This window comes from Babylonia areolata, chromosome 30, assembly GCF_041734735.1.
Source record: "Babylonia areolata isolate BAREFJ2019XMU chromosome 30, ASM4173473v1, whole genome shotgun sequence".
Taxonomy (NCBI): Eukaryota; Metazoa; Mollusca; class Gastropoda; order Neogastropoda; family Buccinidae; genus Babylonia; species Babylonia areolata.
This window is the reverse complement of record NC_134905.1, coordinates 26,861,060-26,886,739: the sequence shown is the minus strand read 5'-3', so window position 1 is coordinate 26,886,739 and position 25,680 is coordinate 26,861,060. Positions and strand designations below refer to the sequence as shown.

At 47.1% G+C, this 25,680-nt stretch overlaps 1 protein-coding gene across 1 annotated transcript in view; it reads right to left on the bottom strand.

Annotated features, from left to right (window-relative positions):
- Nucleotides 1-5,803: 5,803 nt before the first annotated feature.
- The window catches only part of LOC143275647 (26S proteasome non-ATPase regulatory subunit 1-like), a 231,624-nt gene continuing 211,747 nt past the window's right edge, over nucleotides 5,804-25,680 (bottom strand). The window contains exons 20-26 of the mRNA XM_076579898.1: nucleotides 25,266-25,380; nucleotides 14,794-14,910; nucleotides 13,712-13,814; nucleotides 11,374-11,543; nucleotides 10,081-10,254; nucleotides 8,789-9,155; nucleotides 5,804-6,619 (exon numbers count right to left, since the gene is read on the bottom strand). Coding sequence (XP_076436013.1) covers nucleotides 6,549-6,619; nucleotides 8,789-9,155; nucleotides 10,081-10,254; nucleotides 11,374-11,543; nucleotides 13,712-13,814; nucleotides 14,794-14,910; nucleotides 25,266-25,380 — 1,117 coding nt within the window. The 3' untranslated portion in view covers nucleotides 5,804-6,548. The remainder of the gene's footprint in view (nucleotides 6,620-8,788; nucleotides 9,156-10,080; nucleotides 10,255-11,373; nucleotides 11,544-13,711; nucleotides 13,815-14,793; nucleotides 14,911-25,265; nucleotides 25,381-25,680) is intronic.

Here is a 25,680-nt window from a genome sequence, read left to right as displayed (position 1 = left end):
TGACCATCCACTGACCACTGACCATCCCCTGACCATCCCCTGACCACTGTCTTCCACTGACCATCCCAGGTCTCCCACTGCCGCCTTTGACTTGGGTACTTTTTGGTGTCACATGACTTCCTCTGCCTTCCATCGCCAGAGTTGTCTGGTCTTCAGGTTTCAACTAGGACTCCTAGTTTGTCCTTGTCTTGGTCGTCCTACCGCAGCTTGTCGATTCTTGTCTTCATCTCCTGCTCGCCTTCATCGTCGTCCTTGTATAGAGCTGTGGTACCTTCATCGTCATCAACTTAGTGACTGTTCGTCGTCCTTGTATAGAGCTCTGGTACCTTCATCGTCATCAGCTTAGTGACTGTTCGTCGTCCTTGTATAGAACTCTGGTACCTTCATCGTCATCAGCTTAGTGACTGTTCGTCGTCCTTGTATAGAACTGTGGTACCTTCATCGTCATTAACTTAGTGACTGTTCGTCGTCCTTGTATAGAACTGTGGTACCTTCATCGTCATTAACTTAGTGACTGTTCGTCGTCCTTGTATAGAGCTGTGGTACCTTCATCGTCATTAACTTAGTGACTGTTCGTCGTCCTTGTATAGAGCTGTGGTACCTTCATCGTCATCAGCTTAGTGACTGTTCGTCGTCCTTGTATAGAACTCTGGTACCTTCATCGTCATCAGCTTAGTGACTGTTCGTCGTCCTTGTATAGAGCTGTGGTACCTTCATCGTCATTAACTTAGTGACTGTTCGTCGTCCCTGTATAGAGCTCTGGTACCTTCATCGTCATCAACTTAGTGACTGTTCGTCGTCCTTGTATACAGCTGTGGTACCTTCATCGTCACCAACTTAGTGACTGTTTCCGTCATTTTCACACATCTTCACTCACTAACATCCTCAGTCCTGTGCTTCGTCGTTTTTCCCGTGGACACATTCAGTTCGTCTCTCTGGAGACCACTGGCCTTCACGTGAGACAGTGGTCGTTTGACGCGGCGCCGTTTTGAGCCTTTTCATGCCTTTGTTGGTTAACTCACTCAGTACGGCCAGTCCTCTCTTCTCCTCTACACAGGCCCCTCGGATGTCCAGTGGATGTCTGAATGACCCAACCTTTAGCTTCCGTCGTCAGAATTGTGGTATTCTTTGTCAACATTCACGTCTTCAGTATAAGAGCCTTCCGCTTGCAATATTTTGATGATGCTAATTGGGGTGAAACGCTGTTAACGTCGTCTCTTTTGCCGTTCGTATGGAAAGAGTTAATGAGCTGAATTCCTGGTCTGTTATAGTGATTCGTTTCCCATCCTTAAATAAACTGTATTGTTGCATTATGTGCTGAAGAAATATATATTGAACTTTAATTAGTGTGTGTGTCGTCTGGCCGTTAGTGTTGGGTTGGTTATCTGCTCGCTCTCTTCTAGAGCGTGACAACGATGACTCTGCTGTTCTGAATTCATTCTGGAACAACGTGGCAGGCAGAACAGAAACGAGAGGAGAAAGTGAAAACAGCACAGAAATACTGCTGACCAACACGGAGACAGACAGTGAAAACAGCACAGAAATACTGCTGACCAACACGGAGAGAGACAGTGAAAACAGCACAGAAATACTGCTGACCAACACGGAGAGAGACAGTGAAAACAGCACAGAAATACTGCTGACCAACACGGAGAGAGACAGTGAAAACAGCACAGAAATACTGCTGACCAACATGGAGAAAGACAGTGAAAACAGCACAGAAATACTGCTGACCAACACGGAGAGAGACAGTGAAAACAGCACAGAAATACTGCTGACCAACACGGAGAGAGACAGTGAAAACAGCACAGAAATACTGCTGACCAACATGGAGAAAGACAGTGAAAACAGCACAGAAATACTGCTGAACAACACGGAGAAAGACAGAGAAAGACAGTGAAAACAGCACAGAAATACTGCTGACCAACACGGAGAGAGAGTGAAAACAGCACAGAAATACTGCTGACCAACACGGAGAAAGACGGTGAAAACAGCACAGAAATACTGCTGAACAACACGGAGAAAGACAGAGAAAGACAGTGAAAACAGCACAGAAATACTGCTGACCAACACGGAGAGAGACAGTGAAAACAGCACATAAATACTGCTGACCAACACGGAGAAAGACAGAGAAAGACAGTGAAAACAGCACAGAAATACTGCTGACCAACACGGAGAGAGACAGTGAAAACAGCACATAAATACTGCTGACCAACACGGAGAAAGACAGTGAAAACAGCACAGAAATACTGCTGACCAACACGGAGAAAAAGACAGACAGTGAAAACAGCACAGAAATACTGCTGAACAACACGGAGAAAGACCGAGAAAGACAGTGAAAACAGCACAGAAATACTGCTGACCAACACGGAGAAAGACAGAGAAAGACAGTGAAAACAGCACAGAAATACTGCTGACCAACACGGAGAAAGACAGTGAAAACAGCACAGAAATACTGCTGACCAACACGGAGAGAGACAGTGAAAACAGCACAGAAATACTGCTGACCAACACGGAGAAAGACAGTGAAAACAGCACAGAAATACTGCTGACCAACACGGAGAGAGACAGTGAAAACAGCACAGAAATACTGCTGACCAACACGGAGAAAGACAGTGAAAACAGCACAGAAATACTGCTGACCAACACGGAGAGAGACAGTGAAAGACAGTGAAAACAGCACAGAAATACTGCTGACCAACACGGAGAAAGACAGTGAAAACAGCACAGAAATACTGCTGACCAACACGGAGAAAGACAGAGAAAGACAGTGAAAACAGCACAGAAATACTGCTGACCAACACGGAGAGAGACAGTGAAAACAGCACAGAAATACTGCTGACCAACACGGAGAGAGACAGTGAAAACAGCACAGAAATACTGCTGACCAACACGGAGAAAGACAGTGAAAACAGCACAGAAATACTGCTGACCAACACGGAGAGAGACAGTGAAAACAGCACAGAAATACTGCTGACCAACATGGAGAAAGACAGTGAAAACAGCACAGAAATTTTGCTGACCAACACGGAGAAAGACAGAGAAAGACAGTGAAAACAGCACAGAAATACTGCTGACCAACACGGAGAGAGACAGTGAAAGACAGTGAAAACAGCACAGAAATACTGCTGACCAACACGGAGAAAGACAGTGAAAACAGCACAGAAATACTGCTGACCAACACGGAGAAAGACAGAGAAAGACAGTGAAAACAGCACAGAAATACTGCTGACCAACACGGAGAAAGACAGTGAAAACAGCACAGAAATACTGCTGACCAACACGGAGAAAGACAGTGAAAACAGCACAGAAATACTGCTGACCAACACGGAGAGAGACAGTGAAAACAGCACAGAAATACTGCTGACCAACACGGAGACAGACAGTGAAAACAGCACAGAAATACTGCTGACCAACACGGAGAGAGACAGTGAAAGACAGTGAAAACAGCACAGAAATACTGCTGACCAACACGGAGAAAGACAGTGAAAACAGCACAGAAATACTGCTGACCAACACGGAGAAAGACAGAGAAAGACAGTGAAAACAGCACAGAAATACTGCTGACCAACACGGAGAGAGACAGTGAAAACAGCACAGAAATACTGCTGACCAACACGGAGAGAGACAGTGAAAACAGCACAGAAATACTGCTGACCAACACGGAGAAAGACAGTGAAAACAGCACAGAAATACTGCTGACCAACACGGAGAGAGACAGTGAAAACAGCACAGAAATACTGCTGACCAACATGGAGAAAGACAGTGAAAACAGCACAGAAATTTTGCTGACCAACACAGAGAAAGACAGTGAAAACAGCACAGAAATACTGCTGACCAACACGGAGAAAGACAGAGAAAGACAGTGAAAACAGCACAGAAATACTGCTGACCAACACGGAGAGAGACAGTGAAAACAGCACAGAAATACTGCTGACCAACACGGAGAGAGACAGTGAAAACAGCACAGAAATACTGCTGACCAACACGGAGAGAGACAGAGAAAACAGCACAGAAATATTGCTGACCAACACGGAGAGAGACGGTGAAAACAGCACAGAAATACTGCTGACCAACACGAAGAGAGACAGTGAAAACAGCACAGAAATATTGCTGACCAACACGGAGAGAGACGGTGAAAACAGCACAGAAATACTGCTGACCAACACGGAGAGAGACAGTGAAAACAGCACAAATACTGCTGACCAACACGGAGAGAGACAGTGAAAACAGCACAGAAATACTGCTGACCAACACGGAGAAAGACAGAGAAAGACAGTGAAAACAGCACAGAAATACTGCTGACCAACACGGAGAAAGACAGTGAAAACAGCACAGAAATATTGCTGACCAACATGGAGAAAGACAGTGAAAACAGCACAGAAATACTGCTGACCAACACGGAGAAAGACAGAGAAAGACAGTGAAAACAGCACAGAAATACTGCTGACCAACACGGAGAGAGACAGTGAAAGACAGTGAAAACAGCACAGAAATACTGCTGACCAACACGGAGAAAGACAGTGAAAACAGCACAGAAATACTGCTGACCAACACGGAGAAAGACAGAGAAAGACAGTGAAAACAGCACAGAAATACTGCTGACCAACACGGAGAAAGACAGTGAAAACAGCACAGAAATACTGCTGACCAACACGGAGAGAGACAGTGAAAACAGCACAGAAATACTGCTGACCAACACGGAGAGAGACAGTGAAAACAGCACAGAAATACTGCTGACCAACACGGAGAAAGACAGTGAAAACAGCACAGAAATACTGCTGACCAACACGGAGAGAGACAGTGAAAACAGCACAGAAATACTGCTGACCAACATGGAGAAAGACAGTGAAAACAGCACAGAAATACTGCTGACCAACACGGAGAGAGACAGTGAAAACAGCACAGAAATACTGCTGACCAACACGGAGAAAGACAGTGAAAACAGCACAGAAATACTGCTGACCAACACGGAGAAAGACAGTGAAAACAGCACAGAAATATTGCTGACCAACACGGAGAGAGACGGTGAAAACAGCACAGAAATACTGCTGACCAACACGGAGAGAGACAGTGAAAACAGCACAAATACTGCTGACCAACACGGAGAGAGACAGTGAAAACAGCACAGAAATACTGCTGACCAACACGGAGAAAGACAGAGAAAGACAGTGAAAACAGCACAGAAATACTGCTGACCAACACGGAGACAGACAGTGAAAACAGCACAGAAATACTGCTGAACAACACGGAGAAAGACGGTGAAAACAGCACAGAAATACTGCTGACCAACACGGAGAGAGACAGTGAAAGACAGTGAAAACAGCACAGAAATACTGCTGACCAACACGGAGACAGACAGTGAAAGACAGTGAAAACAGCACAGAAATACTGCTGAACAACACGGAGAAAGACAGTGAAAACAGCACAGAAATACTGCTGACCAACACGGAGAGAGACAGTGAAAGACAGTGAAAACAGCACAGAAATACTGCTGAACAACACGGAGAAAGACAGTGAAAACAGCACAGAAATACTGCTGACCAACACGGAGAGAGACAGTGAAAGACAGTGAAAACAGCACAGAAATACTGCTGAACAACACGGAGAAAGACAGTGAAAACAGCACAGAAATACTGCTGACCAACACGGAGAGAGACAGTGAAAGACAGTGAAAACAGCACAGAAATACTGCTGAACAACACGGAGAAAGACAGTGAAAACAGCACAGAAATACTGCTGACCAACACGGAGAGAGACAGTGAAAACAGCACAGAAATACTGCTGACCAAAAAAACAACTGAACGATTGACAAGTCATCTTTATTTCAGAACACTGATGATTTTTTTTTTTTTTTTTCAGTCGTTTCAGTGCCACACATGCTGTGCTGATCACAAACGCACTAAGAGCGACAGAGAAAGGCCGACACATAAACCTGTTGGATGAATTTGTTCTTGGGGGATACATCACTCATCAAACTCGCTTCCACTTTAGATGTCCGCCATCTACATGAACATTTATGAAAAAAGACGAAAAAAAATAACATGGTACTACTGGGTGTTTTTTGCATCACAAAAAAGACATACACAAAGAAAACACGGGTTGCTTTAAGTATTTATTACTTTTCAAGAAGCTACAAAGATAATAAACACATTGTTTCCAAACATTTTCACATAAACCTGACATGTCTCTGTAGAATCTGAAGCCATACCTTTCTCTAAGGGAACAGAGAAGTGACATCACGAGGGGGAGGGGGAAGGCGCATAAAGCAACCCACACAAGACCACGGAATAAGTTAAGAAAGCTCAAATTTCAAATACTTAAACGTGAGATTTGTTTTCCACTACATTAATTTCACCAGACAAAACGGGAACACTGAAGACACACCAATGTCCAGACATCTAACGTATCAAGTCCAATGATGGAAGAATGGCTCTTCTTCCAAACAAACCTACACTTAGCGCCACCAATGCATGGTGAGACAGGGAGAGCCTTCATGCCCATGTTCACTAAAGCCGCTCCTCTCCCCTCCTTGCTGGCCTGGTGATCTAGTCCTCCGTCCACTCAAAGGGCTCCGGGGGTTCCGGCTCCTCCTCCTCCTCAGTCTTGGGGCCACCCGCTGTGGGACAGCACACACACAGTGGTCAGCACGGAAATGGGTATGGCGGAATCATGACTTGAAGCCTCCACACCCACACTTTGGCTGCCTGCCTGTCTCTGGTTTGTCTGTCTCTCTCCTGTCTGTGTGTGTCTGTCTCTCTGGTCAGTCTGTCTCCTGTCTGTGTGTCTGTCTCTCTGGTCGGTCTGTCTCGTGTCTGTGTGTGTCTGTCTGGTCGGTCTGTCTGGTCGGTCTGTCTGGTCGGTCTGTCTCGTGTCTGTGTGTGTGTCTGTCTCTCTAGTCGGTCTGTCTCCTGTCTGTGTGTGTCTGTGTCTCTGGTCGGTCTGTCTCCTGTCTGTGTGTGTCTGTGTCTCTGGTCGGTCTGTCTCCTGTCTGTGTGTGTCTGTCTCTCTGGTCAGTCTGTCTGTCTGTGTGTCTGTCTCTCTGGTCAGTCTGTCTCCTGTCTGTGTGTCTGTCTCTCTGGTCAGTCTGTCTCCTGTCTGTGTGTCTGTCTCTCTGGTCAGTCTGTCTCCTGTCTGTGTGTCTGTCTCTCTGGTCAGTCTGTCTCCTGTCTGTGTGTGTCTGTCTCTCTGGTCGGTCTGTCTCCTGTCTGTGTGTCCGTCTCTCTGGTCAGTCTGTCTCCTGTCTGTGTGTCTGTCTCTCTGGTCAGTCTGTCTCCTGTGTGTGTGTCTGTCTCTCTGGTCAGTCTGTCTCCTGTGTGTGTGTGTCTGTCTCTCTGGTCAGTCTGTCTCCTGTCTGTGTGTGTCTGTCTCCTGTCTGTGTGTCTGTCTCTCTGGTCGGTCTGTCTCCTGTCTGTGTGTCTGTCTCTCTGGTCAGTCTGTCTCCTGTCTGTGTGTCTGTCTCTCTGGTCAGTCTGTCTCCTGTCTGTGTGTCTGTCTCTCTGGTCGGTCTGTCTCCTGTCTGTGTGTCCGTCTCTCTGGTCAGTCTGTCTCCTGTCTGTGTGTGTGTGTCTCCTGTCTGTGTGTGTCTGTCTCTCTGGTCGGTCTGTCTCCTGTCTGTGTGTCTGTCTCTCTAGTCTGTCTGTCTCCTGTCTGTGTGTCTGTCTCTCTGGTCAGTCTGTCTGTCTGTGTGTGTGTGTCTGTCTCTCTGGTCAGTCTGTCTCCTGTCTGTGTGTCCGTCTCTCTGGTCAGTCTGTCTCCTGTCTGTGTGTCCGTCTCTCTGGTCAGTCTGTCTCCTGTCTGTGTGTCCGTCTCTCTGGTCAGTCTGTCTCCTGTCTGTGTGTCTGTCTCTCTGGTCAGTCTGTCTCCTGTCTGTGTGTCTGTCTCCTGTCTGTGTGTGTGTCTGTCTCTCAGCACATACAAACACGGTCTCACTCGCCTCGCTCACTTTTCTCTTAAAATTCAGACAAAATTCTCGATAAAAGTCTGGTGCGTTCAGCTCTATTCTCTCCCGCCCTCCCCCAACCCCAACTCAAATCTCTAGACTCTACCCGTACCTAATGACCTGCATATTTCATCAGTCCAGTTTGACAGCCGCAGTTGGAAACAATCTGATTAATGCATTCCCTTCGGGACTGGTGGAACAAGCAGACCATCCATTATTCAAACTGTGCTGGGGGGTACTATGCACAGCCACCCTCACCCCCACACTCACCCTGCACAAACTCCACCAGGTCTTCCTCCTGGTCAGGTTTCACGTCCTTCAGCATGATGATGTCCCCCTCCCCTCCCCTCCCCCACACCCACACTCACCCTGCACAAACTCCACCAGGTCTTCCTCCTGGTCAGGTTTCACGTCCTTCAGCATGATGATGCCCCCTCCCCTCCCCTCCCCCACCCACACTCACCCTGCACAAACTCCACCAGGTCTTCCTCCTGGTCAGGTTTCACGTCCTTCAGCATGATGATGCCCCCTCCCCTCCCCTCCCCTCCCCCACCCACACTCACCCTGCACAAACTCCACCAGGTCTTCCTCCTGGTCAGGTTTCACGTCCTTCAGCATGATGATGCCCCCTCCCCTCCCCTCCCCTCCCCCACACTCACCCTGCACAAACTCCACCAGGTCTTCCTCCTGGTCAGGTTTCACGTCCTTCCGCATGATGATGCCCCCTCCCCTCCCCCACCCACACTCACCCTGCACAAACTCCACCAGGTCTTCCTCCTGGTCAGGTTTCACGTCCTTCAGCATGATGATGCCCCCCTCCCATCCCCTCCCCTCCCCCACACTCACCCTGCACAAACTCCACCAGGTCTTCCTCCTGGTCAGGTTTCACGTCCTTCAGCATGATGATGCCCCCATGGCTCAGCTCCTTCACCGGCCTGTACCGAGTGCCCTCCGCAGGGGACAACACTCGCAGCTGGTTCTTCATCACCCGGGCCGGGTTCTGTAGCAGCTCGAACGTGGGCTCCGGCGCTTCTTTCTCCTTCTCTTTCTCCTTTTCTTTCTCCTCCTCCTTCTTCTCCTCCTCCCCTCCCTTCTTGCTGCTGTCGTCGACTGAGGAGGTGGAGGGGGTGCCGACTGGGGTGGCGGTGGTGGAGGGGGTCTTCTTGTCCTTGTCTTTCTCCTTGTCCTGGGCGTCGTCCTTCTTCTCTTCATCCTGAGGGGAAAAGGACATGACTTTTCTGTAGACAGCACATGCCAGTAGGGATCTGGTATCAATAGGGGGAGGAGAAAGAGAGAGAGAGAGAGAGAGAGAAGGTTGGGCAGAAAGAAGATGGATCTGTTCTCATTAAGTCAGAAAGTCAAACAAACAGAACAATTAAAAATTATTGATACTTCATAAAGTAAAGTTTCATCCTTTTTTTGCAAGCATTGGCAATGAACATTTTATGAGCACAAACTAATGTCAAAATACAATATTAAGTGAAAAAAGTCTTGACCAACACACACATAAAGAATCTGTCCGTCCGCTAGCCCCCAAGGCTGCAGCAGTAAGAGCCTGTGCAATTTTGCCTCCTAGTTTGAGAGTCATATTCTTTCACAAAAGACCAAGCTGAAAATGATTTCCCACTGCAATGGAGAAAGCAGTGATAATACATGTTTACTGAATGAAGACTGGTTCAAACCACTGTGCTACATGTTGACTGACTAAAGACTTGTTTAAACGACTGTGCTACATGTTGACTGAATAAAGACTTGTTTAAACCACTGTGCTACATGTTGACTGAATAAAGACTTGTTTAAACCACTGTGCTACATGTTGACTGAATAAAGACTTGTTTAAACCACTGTGCTACATGTTGACTGAATAAAGACTTGTTTAAACGACTGTGCTACATGTTGACTGACTAAAGACTTGTTTAAACCACTGTGCTACATGTTGACTGACTAAAGATTTGTTTAAACGACTGTGCTACATGTTGACTGACTAAAGACTTGTTTAAACCACTGTGCTACATGTTGACTGACTAAAGATTTGTTTAAACGACTGTGCTACATGTTGACTGAATAAAGACTTGTTTAAACCACTGTGCTACATGTTGACTGAATAAAGACTTGTTCAAACCACTGTGCTCACTGACCACGTCCATCTTCTCCTCCTTCTTCTTCTCGGCCTCCTTGCGGCGGTGCTTGGCAGTGATGGACAGCACGGCCGTCTCCACCTTCTCTTTGGTCAGGTTCTTCTTCTCCTCCAGGGGAGGGGGGTAGGCGAACAGGGACGGGCGCCCTGACGACTTGAACTCCACCTTGGGCATCTGAGGACATGGGAGAGGAGGAAACATGAGGAGGAGAGGAGGAGGAGGAGAACAACAATTACAAGGAGAGTGAGGAGAGGGAGGAAGAAGAGGAGGAGGAGAACAACAACAATTACAACAAGGAGGAGCAGGATTTCGTCAACATTGTGACTAGCATATTATACTGATGTATCATCAGCAAATAAATCATATTATATGTTGAATTGATAAAGGTTGATCACTGATATACAACGAAAATATGAGAGGGCCTAGAATTGACCCTTGTGGTACTCTTCTTGGAACATGCCTTTTGGAAGAAATAAAGCCACGTGAATAGACAGATTGAATACGGTTTCCTTGTTAAGACCCGAGAAACAATAAGCAGTTATTGTCAATACCATAACATTTCAATTTTTTAAGCAATATTTCATGATTAAGTCAAACGCTTTTGTGAAATCAAGGAATATCACTGCAACCGCCTTGCTGTTATCAATATCATGCAGCCATGAACCAGGTATTCTACATAAAGCGGTCTCACAAGAATGGTGCTGTCTTAATCCTGATTGATTGGTATATAGAATCTGATATTTTTCAATAAAGGATGTAAGAGTTAGACAAAGGTGTACATGACATTCTAGATCTAGAGACAGAAGACAACAATGAGACTGGTCTATAATTATTGACATCATTAACATCACCTTTTTCATGTAGTCAAATGACTTTTGCATGTTTAAACTCTTTTGGAAAATGATATTTGGACTGACAAAGATTGAAGAGATAAGTATGAGGATCAGTAATATAAGGTGCAGATATTTTTAATATTTTTGGACTAATGCCGTCGAAGCCACACAAATTCTTAATTTTTAGCGATACTAAATGAGATAAGACTTCAGGAATAGACATTAATGGAACAGAAGACTTTTTTATATCTTTATTATGACAGAAGTTTTTGAAGAAGAAGAAGAAGGACAACAACAACAACTCTCTGTACTTTCTCCCTCAGTCAGCCCTTCTTTAACGCCTACCAACCACCCAACCAACAAAGCCAAGAGACAAGTGGAGAGGGAGAGGAAAAGCTGAGACAGAGACAGACAGACAGAGAGAGAGACAGAGAGAGAGAAGAGGAGGAGGAGGTTTCACCTTGAGGTCGGCATTCAGGCCGACGAGGCAGGCCGGGGAGAAGGCGAGGGACAGGAAGTGGGTGAGTGGGTACCAGTACCAGAACTGGCAGAAGACCAGCAGTCCCACCACGGCGTCCATGTTGGTGTGGCCCGTGCGCGACAACAACGACACCGTGCAGTTCCGGCCCCCTGCACGTGCAGCAGTCAGTCAGGGGGAGTTCATTCACATCAGTTAAAACACGTCTGGCTCACCATCGCTGTCTGTCTCTCTTGTTTCCTAATTATCACTGGTATTGCATCTGTGGTTATCATCACTGACTGAACAGTGGTCATGTTAAAGACAGAAGACCCAGATTAATAAACTGTCGACACACACTGACTGTCAACAGCTTTTCATAAACATCACTGTGTGTCAACAGTTTGTCACTGTAGGTCTGTCGTTAACACCACTGACACTGTCAACAGTTTGTCATTGTAGGTTTGTCGTTAACACCACTGACACTGACAATAGTTTGTCATTGCAGGTCTGTCGTTAACACCACTGACACTGTCAATAGTTTGTCACTGTAGGTCTGTCGTTAACACACTGACACTGACAATAGTTTGTAGGTCTGTTGTTAACACCACTGACACTGTCAATAGTTTGTAGGTCTGTCGTTAACACCACTGACACTGTCAACAGTTTGTCATTCTATGCTCACTTCAGTTCTGGCCATATGAAGTATCGGGGGGGGGGGGGGGGGGGACGGCTGAGAATGGAGGGATGTGACTACAGTCTTTGGGTTGCTTCAACGGGTGAGGATGTCTCAATCATGTGTTATACTACCTGTTGTACATAATTCCAGGCATACGCTATGACAGAGTAGTCACTTTTTGATATTTCAGCGCGAGTTTGTTGTCCAAAATGACGCCTAAGTTTCTAACTGATTCAGAGATGAAAATATTCTGTAAATAATTACGTCAGAAATCTGATTGATATCAGTCATCATGACGCCTAAATTTCTTACTGATTCAGAGAAGGGAACAATGTATAACTAATAATGTATTGCATAAATGATACAAGTCATCTTACCCTTACCAGGGTTCGTCATTAACATTTTTTCACATGAGCGCCTGCGCTCTAGTTTCAGAATTTTGATGAGCGCAAACTGAAAACTAAGAGCGCACACTAAAAACATAGAGCAACAAGTCTCAAACATAAATTCATTTTCTCACCTTTAATTCTTGTTTACATCAATTCCTCTTCGATACTTGAGTCACTTCATCCATTCTCCTCACTCTCATTCTCACTTTCCGGCTTCTCAGTTTTCTGACGCTTTTGAAAGTTTGGCCTTCTCTTCCTTGGACCACACTTCAATAGGCCTACTTCCGGTTGAACTAACAAAACGTAAACAGACGGCTTTCAAACTTCGGTAAATGCAAAACGATCGCGCTTTTGACTCTTGTTTGTGATGGACAATGGAATAACAATTTAGATACAGTAGTGTATGCTTGTGTCTTTTCAAAATCAAGAGCGCAAGCGCTCTGAGTCAAGGAATTTTCCAGAGCGCAATTTGTTTTTTCAGAGCGTTCCGCTCAGCGCTCCCGTTAGTGACGAACCCTGCTTACCCTTACCCCAGTCAAACTAAAAAGTCGGGGACAGGGAGGGGGTGGGGGGTGCGGGGGGGTGGGGGGTGGGGGGTGGGGTAAGATGTGTTTTGTCTCCTTTCCACACCAGAAAAATGACCATGTAATGAGAATCCACTGGATCATACAACCGTGTAAACAGGGTTTGTTTCTATGTAAGAGTCTGTGCATCAAGTGTTATATAACCACTGTTTTGATTCAATCAAGCGCCCACTGAGGGTGTTGATGGTGGGACCAGCAAAAAACAGTGTGATGTCTCGGATCCGTCCCTGTGCTCAGCAGTGGTGATTCTGGTTCATTGCCTGTGCTCAGAAGTGGTGATTCTGGTTCATTGCCTGTGCTCGTGTGGTGTGCACTGATGTGATCTGCTGTGACGAGTAGCATGTGGGGATGCCAACACGTTTGTGTGTGTATGAAAGCGTGCGTGTATGTGTGTGGGGGAGGGTGTATGTATGTGCACACGTGCGTGTGTGCACGTGTGTGGGGAAGGAGTGGTGTGACTCTAAGTGTGTGTATGTGTTTGTGTCCGCCAACTTGTGTGCGTATGTGTATATATGTGTGATTATGTGTGCACATACATGCATCGTGATACATGCTGCACTTCCGTCCAGACGAACGCGCACACCCGCGCACGCACACACAGACACACACACAAGACCTACCAGCATCAATGATGCCCTGGGCCAGAACTGCACTACACACACACACACACACACACACACACGACCTACCAGCATCAATGATGCCCTGGGCCAGGATTGCACCGAACTTGGCCATCACGTCCTCATGCTTGTCGCTGATCACTTTGGAGTACAGCTGGCGGAAATGAGTCACCTGCGTACAACAGACAGGTAGGTGTAATACAAACCATTGCAAAAACACACGTCGCCACAACCAATGCTGCATAGACAGATAAACAGATAGATAGGTAATGATCGTAGCCTATTTCCTCACATTTTCTGTAAAAGCGCTAGATCTCTGAAAAATATATCGACAGTATGATCCATTGCACTCACTTTACATACCCTTTTTCAAAACAAACGACAAAATTTTCAAAAATAAAAATAATCAGCTGAATATTTCATCTGTTTCATAACAAAGATCAGTTGCAAAACCGACACTGATACCCACAAAAACACACACATAGACATTCACAGACAGACACACACACCCACCCACCCACTTGTACACGTACAAATCCCTGTCCAACACACACACACACACACACACACAGCAGCAGCAGCAGAGTGAAACAGCAGACTGACAAGACAAACAAGAAAGACATACAGACAGACATGGAGCACAGTGACCTTGGGACAGCTGACATCGTTGTGCTGACAGACAGACAGACAGACATGGAGCACAGTGACCTTGGGACAGCTGACATCGTTGTGCTGACAGACAGACAGACAGACATGGAGCACAGTGACCTTGGGACAGCTGACATCGTTGTGCAGACAGACAGACAGACAGACAGACATGGAGCACAGTGACCTTGGGACAGCCGACGTTGTGCTGACAGACAGACAGACAGACAGACATGGAGCACAGTGACCTTGGGACAGCCGACGTTGTGCTGACAGACAGACAGACATACAGACAGACATGGAGCACAGTGACCTTGGGACAGCTGACGTTGTGCTGACAGACAGACAGACATACAGACAGACATGGAGCACAGTGACCTTGGGACAGCCGACGTTGTGCTGACAGACAGACAGACAGATAGACAGACATGGAGCACAGTGACCTTGGGACAGCTGACATTGTTTGTGCTGACAGACAGACAGATAGACAGACAGAGAGCAGTGACCTTGGGACAGCTGACTTCGTTGTGCTGTATCAGGATGAGGGCGGAAGCGATCAGAGCCCCCTGGCGCACGTAGTTGACTGGGTCATTGGTCATGGGCTCCAGCAGGGACAGCGCTTCCTGGGAACACACACACACACACACACACACACAGAACTGATATAAAACTGAAGGCAACCATCTTTCAGTAACAATTTTCAGTAACGATTTTCCCCCGTTTACCAGATCCATCCTTACCGTATGACTTTAAAAAAAAAAAAGAAAAAAAAAAGAATTCTGGAGTTATTTCTTCTGAAGAGTAACAAAGTCTGAGCACGTTCACACAAACCTCACATCGCCCACTCCGTCTGAGTGCTTTCCAAACACGTCCACACAACACCATTTTACAAATGCACTTCAATGCACGAGCATGCCCCCACGCACCAACAATGACTGACACACAGAGAGACAGGCAGAGACAAGCGCGCGCGCGCTCACACACACACACACACACACACACACAGCGAGAGAGACAGAGAGAGAGAGAGAGAGTGTGTGTAATATCACTCAAAGTGAAAAGACGTGAAATCAAAGAAAGAAGCACACACGCACGCTGTGTGGCACACAACATTTGTTTTTCCGGACACCCCCCCTGGAACTGGTTTAAGATGTGCGTGCAGTGAAAAGTCCTCTCTGACACAACCACACCTGGCATAAATACAGCCAGCTGAAATGTGTGTTCGGCTCACCCAACTTCACTGACAGCCTGTCGCCACGTGCACATGTCGCCTCTGCAATTTCGATACGGAGAAAAAACGACAGGAAAACAAATAAAACTCCAGGCTGAAAAAAAAAACAACAACAACGAAAAATGGGTGGCGCTCTCAGTGTAGCGAAGTGCTCTCCCTGGGGAGAGCAGCCTGAATTTCACGCACAGAAATCTGTTGTGACAAAAAGAGCAATAAAAAAACAATAGAATACAATTTTTTTAATATAAAAACAACAACAACAAAAAACAAATAGGAAACTCAGATTTGTGCACAGGAAAAGGTGGTGAGAGAGAGAGAGAGAGAGAAGAGGAGGTTCCACACAATATATGGGGCCCCGGACAGAAGAAACGGCAAAGAGCAGAGCGAAGGGTCAAGGTGACCGTTGAAACCAATGGGGATGTTTTCGAAACGTGCTCACTGTCTGGTCCCCACTGGCCTCACCTCTGCCCCGAGAACCCCCCACCCCCATCCCACCCCCCAGGAGAGCCAAGCATCATGCTGGATGGAGGAGGACAGAACCGACAGCGAGAGGCCGCTTCACACGTGATCATCATCGTCCTCCTGTTTTATGGCTGGTCATTGCCGGCGATCGCCGGAACGTAGGAAATCGGTAGTTGGCGAAGACAAGGTTGGAGAGAGAGGGGGGCGGGGGCGGGGGAGAGAGAGAGGGAGAGACAGACACAGACAGACAGAGACAGAGAGACTCAGAGAGAGACACAGAAAGACAGAGACATGGGAAGAGACAGAGAGAAAGAGAGCGAAAGAGAGCGAAAGAGAGAGGGAGAGATGGAGGCTGAGAGAGTGGAGGGAGACAGAGAGAGGTGGGTGGAGGGAGGGAGACAGAGAGAGGTGGGTGGAGGGAGGGAGGGAGGGAGACAGAGAGAGGTGGATGGAGGGAGGGAGGGAGGGAGACAGAGAGAGATGGGTGGAGGGAGGGAGACAGAGAGAGGTGGGTGGAGGGAGGGAGACAGAGATGGATGCAGAGAGAGTGGAGGGAGGGAGACAGAGAGAGGTGGGTGGAGGGAGGGAGACAGAGAGAGGTGGGTGGAGGGAGACAGAGAGAGGTGGGTGGAGGGAGGGAGAGAGAGATGGGTGGAGGGAGACAGAGAGAGGTGGGTGGAGGGAGGGAGACAGAGAGAGATGGGTGGAGGGAGGGAGACAGAGAGAGGTGGGTGGAGGGAGACAGAGAGAGGTGGGTGGAGGGAGGGAGACAGAGAGAGGTGGGTGGAGGGAGACAGAGAGAGGTGGGTGGAGGGAGGGAGACAGAGAGAGGTGGGTGGAGGGAGGGAGACAGAGATGGAGGCAGAGAGAGTGGAGGGAGGGAGACAGAGAGAGGTGGGTGGAGGGAGGGAGACAGAGAGAGGTGGGTGGAGGGAGGGAGACAGAGAGAGATGGGTGGAGGGAGGGAGACAGAGATGGAGGCAGAGAGAGTGGAGGGAGACAGAGAGAGATGGGTGGAGGGAGACAGACAGAGAGAGATGGGTGGAGGGAGGGAGACAGAGAGAGATGGGTGGAGGGAGGGAGACAGAGAGAGATGGGTGGAGGGAGGGAGACAGAGAGAGATGGGTGGAGGGAGGGAGAGATTGAGGCAGAGAGAGTGGAGGGAGAGAGACAGAGACAGAGAGAGGTGGGAGGAGGGAGGGAGAGACAGAGAGAGACAGAGAGGTGACGGCGGAGAGAGAAAAAGAAAGACGCGTGGTGGCCCAGGCCCTAACTGCTGACCCCAGCTGCCCACTGTGGCGGTTTAATACCTCTGAGGTCCGGCAGCCAATCCTTCACCTGTCATGTGGAAACCAAACCTTATTCCCGCTCAAACAAAACAAACAAACAACAACAACAAAGAACTATTAAAAAAAAAAAAAAAAAAAAAAAGGGAGAAAGAAAAAGAAAAGAAAAAAAAAAGGAGAGAAATCCCCTCTCGGATGTCACTTGTTTTCTTGATGTATTTTTGTTTCACATTCCACTGAATTTCTTTGGAAGACCTGACACGACAGCCTGGTGCTCAAGAGCCCTGGACGAATGTGCCGAGAGAACGGAAGGCGTGAGGTTCGAATCCCTGCAGACAGCCTGCTGGAATGACAGTGGACATTTTCAAAGTGAACTTTTCTTTCTGTTATCTGCCAATCTAAAACAAAAACAAAACAAAACAAAAAACAAAAAACCCCACTGCTTGTGCCTTAATCCCTGTCTCGTGTATGAACCAGGCGATTAAATGCGTACCTTCAAAATACTCAATTAATCCACGTCAGAATTCGGTGAATTATGGAAACAAGCCCACCGGACATAATATTCCAAAGCGAATGCCTAATCACATGTGGTACACGGTCATTCAAACATCAGCACGCAACTTGTGGAAAAGAGCGAACTTGGACTTTGTCTCCATACGACACAAAACGAGGAGAGACAGACAATGTAAGAGGAGGAAGAAGAGGAAGAGGATAATGAGGAAGAGAAAAAGAAGGGGAAGGAGGAGGAGAGGAAGGAGAGGAAGGAGGAGGAGAATATGGAAGAGGAGAAGAAGGGGAAGGAGGAGGAGGAGAAGGAGAATATGGAAGAGGAAAAGAAGAGGAAGGAGGAGGAGAAGAGGCAGAGGAGGAAGAGACGAAGAAGATGAGGAGAACGAAAAAGAAGACCAAAAAAAAAAAAAAAAAAGAAAAAAAAGAAAGAAAAAAAAGAAACAAACTGAAAAACGTCCTTGATAAGAAGTGGTATTGGCGGCTGTGTGTCTGTGTGTTGCTGCCGTGTGAAGATAAAGCCATACACTGGTGAAAATCATCAGCTACAGATGTAATGAGAGAGAAAGAGAGTCATACACACGCGCGCGCGCGCGCGACAAAATAGATCCTCATTCTGTGAAATTCGTTACCACAAATCTACTTTGTATCGCCAGGAGAGATCTTCATTCAACGTCATTATCATGAAGAGTGTGTGTGTGTGTGTGTGTGTGTGTGTGTGTGTGTGTGTGTGTGCGTGCGCGTGCGTGCGTGCGTGCGTGCGTGTGTGTGTGTGTGTGTGTGTGTGTGTGTGCTTGCGTGTGTGCGTTTTCTTCAGTTTAACGTCTATTCACTATAAGTGTTTTTAGACGTGTGTGTGCGTGCGTGTGCCTGAGTGTGTGTGCCTGCGTAAGTGCTTGCGAGTGTGCATGTGTGTGTCAGATGTGCACTTACACAACTGCGAGTCGAACACGAATGCTGACTCACTGTGCAGACAACACTGACAGACAGAAAGTGAGGGGAAATTTCAGACATCACGTGCAGACAACACTGACAGACAGAAAGTGAGGGGAAAATTCAGATATCACGTGCAGACAACACTGACAGACAGAAAGTGAGGGGAAAATTCAGATATCACGTGCAGACAACACTGACAGACAGAAAGTGAGGGGAAAATTCAGACATCAGTGCAGACAACACTGACAGACAGAAAGTGAGGGGAAAATTCAGACATCAGTGCAGACAACACTGACAGACAGAAAGTGAGGGGAAAATTCTGACATCAGTGCAGACAACACTGACAGACAGAAAGTGAGGGGAATTCTGACATCACTGCAGACAACACTGACAGACAGAAAGTGAGGGGAAAATTCAGACATCAGTGCAGACAACACTGACAGACAGAAAGTGAGGGGAATTCTGACATCACGTGCAGACAACACTGACAGACAGAAAGTGAGGGGAATTCTGACATCACTGCAGACAACACTGACAGACAGAAAGTGAGGGGAAAATTCAGACATCAGTGCAGACAACACTGACAGACAGAAAGTGAGGGGAAATTTCAGATATCACGTGCAGACAACACTGACAGAAAGTGAGGGGGAAATTCAGACATCACGTGCAGGGAAACAGTCAGTCTCTTCATCAATAGCGACAGGCGGTCACAACATCAATAAGCCTGTGTCCCCTTGCCAACAACTTGAGCTGTGCAAAACAGAAATCTATGTTAGTAAATGAATCTGGCACCAGACCCCCCCCTCCCCCTCTCTCTCTCTCTTCTGGACACAAGTTGAAGTCACACAAATTATCCACTCTCCTTCCGCCCTTGAGAACGATCAAGAGCTTTATCGATCTCGTGATCCCAAACTGGCACAGGAGCGCGTGCAGCAAGAGGAGGGAGGTGGGTGAAGGGTGTGGTTTTGATTGGTGCTCAGTGCTGATATGTGGAGGACAGGCGGAGAGGGGACAGCCATTGCTCTCGTGCTGATGGCCAACCTGTTGCTCCTGGACACACCAGGGGGGAATGCACTTTGTTAGGGTGCACCATTTGCGTCAAAAGAGGAAGGAAAAAATGCGGAAATTTCGTCAATATTCTTTTATTGATTGGATTACGTTGTGCAAGGAAGCACAAAGGATCTCCTTTGAGGCTGAATTAGCTGTCGGAAGAGGGTTCCAAAAAAAGTGTTATCAATGCTGCAATGCTTGGAACAACTCCCTTGCCGGAGGAAATTTGCATACATTGGATGGGCTCTCAGACTGGTCACATGGTTGCCGTGCTTTGTCTGGCTGTAGAATAGGGAGGCCGGGGGGTGGGGTGGGGGCGAGGGGGGCTTTGTCTGGCTGTAGAATATGGGGAAAGGGGAGGGTGGGCTTTGTCTGGCTGTAGAGTAGTAGGGTGGGCGGGTGGGGGTGGGGGGTGTAATTATTGTCACGAAAAGGTGTCAATATAACAACACAAACAACAATAAAGAGAAGAAGAAGAAATCCAGCCACTCAACCTTAATGGTACAGGACAAAACCAAAGGTGAAATACGGACGTTTAAGTGCAGCCATAACCCCTTTTGCCCTGCACATTACTCTGCTTCACTTTCATCCCCCACCCCCAGCCCCTCCCTCCATACTGCTCCAAACCAATCTCTCTCCACGACTGGCTCTCTGTCCCCGCCGATTGCTTTTCCTGTCTTGTTCCTTCCACATCCAGTCAAACGAGTCTCCCAGGACCGGCCTGAGGGGGAGGGGGGAGGGGACTGGCTAAGAGACACCAGAAAGAGACGTGAAAGAGAAATGTCCTTCAGTTAAAAAGAAAAAGTAAAAGAACTGACGCAGGTCAGAGGAAGGGACCCGTCTTTTGTGGTGTGGTGGAGGTAGGTGGTGGTGAAACAAGGGACACGGCTGGCAAAGAGAAAGGATGCTGTGAGAGACATTCAGAGAGAGAGAGACAGAGACAGACAGAGAGAGAGAGAGAGAGAGAGAGAGAGAGAGAGAGAGAGAGAGAGGCTGACATCGTGGGTGTGAAAAACCAGAATTCGAGAAATTTTCTTTGTGCATTCTCACTTTAACACATACATCAAGAACGGACACCGAACAATGAACAGCTCTCACGTGCGCACATGTAAGCAGTTTCGTAATACAAACATTTTCTGGTGTGTGTGTGTGTGTGTGTGTTTTGTGTGTGTTTTTTTTACCACCCACACATAAAACATTCTGACTCACTAAAAACAGTAACATATGCTTTTCATCATGCCATCATCCAAAACAACCCCTACAAAAGAGCTGTTTTACAACAGCACTGGGTTTTTTTGGGTTTTTTGTTTTTTTTTGGTTTGTTTTGTTTTTTTGAGTTTTTTTTTTAAAATCATTAATTATGTAAACCCTAAACTGGTTCTCAAATATCTGTGAATGTGTGCATTATATAAAAATTTGTGAAATAATGAAAGCAAAACTGACAGAGAAATGTCAAAAATCTCATTTGCAACAGCAAGCAAGAAGATAATGACATCAGGAGCGTGCCTTTTAGTTTGCCTTTCCCCTGTATCCCCCCGCCCCTCCCCCTTCTTCCATCTTCCTTATCCCCTTCTCTCCTGTGCTTCTTCCACTGTCTTCTTTCTTTCAGAAACAACCGTCTGTCGCATTAGCTTTCGGGGGTGGGTGGGAGGTAATAATAATAAATCTATAAAGGGGTGGGTTGGGGGTGGGGTGAAATGCATTTATGTAAAATAAGAAGCATGGATAAAAGAAGACCCCCCCCCCCCCAACACCCACCCCCTTTGTGTGAGAGAGAAAGAGTGTGGATGAGAGGATAGGGGTATTGCGTTAGGAGAAATGGGCAGAAAAGAGTGGAAGAGAGCGAGAGACGAGAAAGAGAGAGAGAGACGTACAGAGAGAGAAAAAGACGCAGAGAGAGAGAGAGAGAGGGAGAGACGCACACACAGAGACAGAGACAGATTCACACAGAGAGACAGACAGACAGAAAGACAGACGGACAGACAGAGACAGTGACGAGGGTAGAAAGACAGAGGAGGTCACAGAGAGGCTGTGATCTGTATGCGTATATAGTTATGATAGTCACTCGTGTCCCATCATGACCTGTGTGTGTACGCATTGCTCGGCAAATAAAGCAGGTCTGCTTTGTCCAGAGTCACAAGTCAATACCATACTGGAAACTCTCAGTGAACTAGTGTGGAGGGGCAGAATGAAGGAATGAATAATTTGTATTTTCTGATGGGGAATAGATTAAGCATACTTTTTTTTTTTTCATCCAGCCCTCAAAGACAAGCAACAAACAACAAAAAACGTAACAATAAAAATTAAAATTAAAAAGAAGGGAAAAGTGAAAATGCAAGAGAAATATCTCGGAAAACATACATCAAAGACAAGAAGAAGAAAAGGAGATAGTTACATTGGTGGATGGATAGAGACAGACAAATACAGACAAACAGACAGGCAGAGAGAGCGAAGAGAGACAGACATACAGACAGACAGACAGACAGACAGCACACTGCAGCTTGTAAATCCAGACAAAATGAACAAAGCCCACGATCGAACCTGGACACAAAGTGTAGCTCTGAAATCAGGCCAGTAAGACGGTAACCACAGTAAGTACACACACACACACACACACACACACATGTACGCACACACACAGAATCATACACACACACATCTATCTATGTCCATTACAGGAAGCTGACCCCATCCCATTCACCGTTTAACAGACCATGTTGTAAGGTGTCTGTCTAAACCACTCAGATAACCCGACTAGTTCCACCTCTCTGACACCTGGTTATCACAGCCCCCCACACCCCATCCTGACAACTAGTTCCACCTTGTTATCACCTGACACCTGGTTATCACAGCCCCCACACCCCATCCTGACAACTAGTTCCACCTTGTTATCACCTTTCTGACACCTGGTTATCACAGCCCCCACACCCCATCCTGACAACAACTAGTTCTATCTTGTTATCACCTTTCTGACACCTGGTTATCACAGCCCCCACACCCCATCCTGACAACTAGTTCCACCTTGTTATCACCTTTCTGACACCTGGTTATCACAGCCCCCACATCCCATCCTGACAACTAGTTCCACTTTGTTATCACCTTTCTGACACCTGGTTATCACAACCCCCACACTCCATCCTGACAACTAGTTCCACCTTGTTATCACCTTTCTGACACCTGGTTATCACAGCCCCCACACCCCATCCTGACAACAACTAGTTCTATCTTGTTATCACCTTTCTGACGCCTGGTTATCACAGCCCCCACACCCCATCCTGACAACTAGTTCCACCTTGTTATCACCTTTCTGACACCTGGTTATCACAGCCCCCACATCCCATCCTGACAACTAGTTCCACCTTGTTATCACCTGACACCTGGTTATCACAGCCCCCACACCCCATCCTGACAACAACTAGTTCCACTTTGTTATCACCTTTCTGACACCTGGTTATCACAGCCCCCACATCCCATCCTGACAACAACTAGTTCCACCTTGTTATACCTGACACCTGGTTATCACAGCCCCCACACCCCATCCTGACAACTAGTTCCACATTGTTATCACCTTTCTGACACCTGGTTATCACAGCCCCCACACCCCATCCTGACAACTAGTTCCACATTGTTATCACCTTTCTGACACCTGGTTATCACAGCCCCCACACCCCATCCTGACAACTAGTTCCATCTTGTTATCACCTTTCTGACACCTGGTTATCACAGCCCCACACCCCATCCTGACAACTAGTTCCACCTTGTTATCACCTTTCTGACACCTGGTTATCACAGCCCCCACACCCCATCCTGACAACTAGTTCCACATTGTTATCACCTTTCTGACACCTGGTTATCACAGCCCCCACACCCCATCCTGACAACAACTAGTTCCACCTTGTTATCACCTTTCTGACACCTGGTTATCACAGCCCCCACACCCCATCCTGACAACTAGTTCCACCTTGTTATCACCTTTCTGACACCTGGTTATCACAGCCCCCATACCCCATCCCCTCTTCTTTACCCACCCTCACCAACTCCTCTTTTCGTTAGAAGGGTTCTACAAGGACCCCCTCCCTTCCGCCCACAATCCCCTCCCTCTCTCTCCAGAATCTGCTTGCTGCATTGCCAAACAACACACAATGCAATAATCACTGCTGCATTTCACGTGTTTACTGCGTTTGCTGCACATGTGTTTCTACTGTGCTACTGTAGCAGTAGATGCAGGAGTGGTGATAGTGGTGGTGATGGTGGAAGTAGTTGTGGGAGAGGAGGAAGACCAGCAGCAGCAGCAACAGTGGTGATATTGGTGGCGCACACACACACACACACACACACACACACACACACACAGTGGAGTGACTGCAAAAGACAGTCCCCAGGAAGACCATACAACAGACACAAGCAAACGCTCATCAAACATTGAAAGAATTGGAAATTGTCCATCTGAAGGAAAATAGACAATTTTGACTGCTGTTGTACGCCGGACATTAATTTCATAAAGAGAAAAAAAAAGAACAGGTGGAAATGTAGGATGGAGGACCTTAAAGTGAGAAAATAGGAGGGGGGCGGGGGGGTTACAAGGTACACTAATTCAAGTCAATGCTGCTTATGCTGCCGATTCAGCTTAAAACACAGGAAAATAAAAGGTTCGTAGGAACAAACCCAGACACTTCCTATAAAAAAATTTTTTTTAAAAAGGGGGTGGGGGGTAGGGCCGTGGGGGAGAGTGGTTCCTGGCTTTCGTCTGAACAACCCTCACCGTTTGGGCAGACATATTCCGTCTTCAGACACGGCAACGGATGGGAACGTTTGGCTTTTACGAAATCACATGCTGCCTTTGGTATTTTACGAGCGTAGATGCACACAAATAAGGTTCATGTGCAAAGCATATCAGCACGTGGGACAACAGGAAACACCTCTACAACCATTCCTTCCTTCACTCATCAGACGTCACCAGGAAACCATCACCGACCTTTCAGGTGAGAATCTCGTGACTCACAAACCAGCCAGCTGTACAGCAGCACAACAGGGTCAGTTGGCGGCTGACAAGACACAGCTACACAGCAACAGGCGACGACAGTCACCACAAAACACTTCCACGTGACCCAAGACCACTGACCAAGATAGCATGTGACCAAAGATATCAAAAAATAAACAAATAATAAATCATAATTTAAAAAACAAAACAAAAACAAACAAACAACAACAACAAAAAACCAAAACAAAAAAAACCCAAACAGAAAAACGACAAAACAAGCCAAGACACATACCACCAAAGACAAAACATGTCCAAAATATGACCAAACCAGACACATGACAAAACACAAGACGAGAGACACAAGACAAGACACGTAACACCAGAGAAAAGACAAAACATGTCCAAAGATATGACAAAACACACGAGGCACACAAGACTGGACACACAAAACACACGACAAGACTGGACACACAAAACACACGACAAGACTGGACACACAAGACAGACACCAAGAGTTAGACATACCTTGAGCCCCGTGCCAGCACAGGCGATGCCCAGCGCCATAGCGGCCCCGAAACGCACGTGCGGGTTGTAGCTCTCCGACAGCAGGGACACCACGCTGGGGCACTGCTCGGGGGTCCTGCACCACACAGAAATAATGATAATGATAACAACAGGGACACCATGCTGGGGCACTGCTCGGGGGTCCTGCACCACACAGAAATAATGATAATGATAATAACAGGGACACCACGCTGGGGCACTGCTCGGGGGTCCTGCACCACACAGAAATAATGATAATGATAACAACAGGGACACCATGCTGGGGCACTGCTCGGGGGTCCTGCACCACACAGAAATAATGATAATGATAACAACAGGGACACCATGCTGGGGCACTGCTCGGGGGTCCTGCACCACACAGAAATAATGATAATGA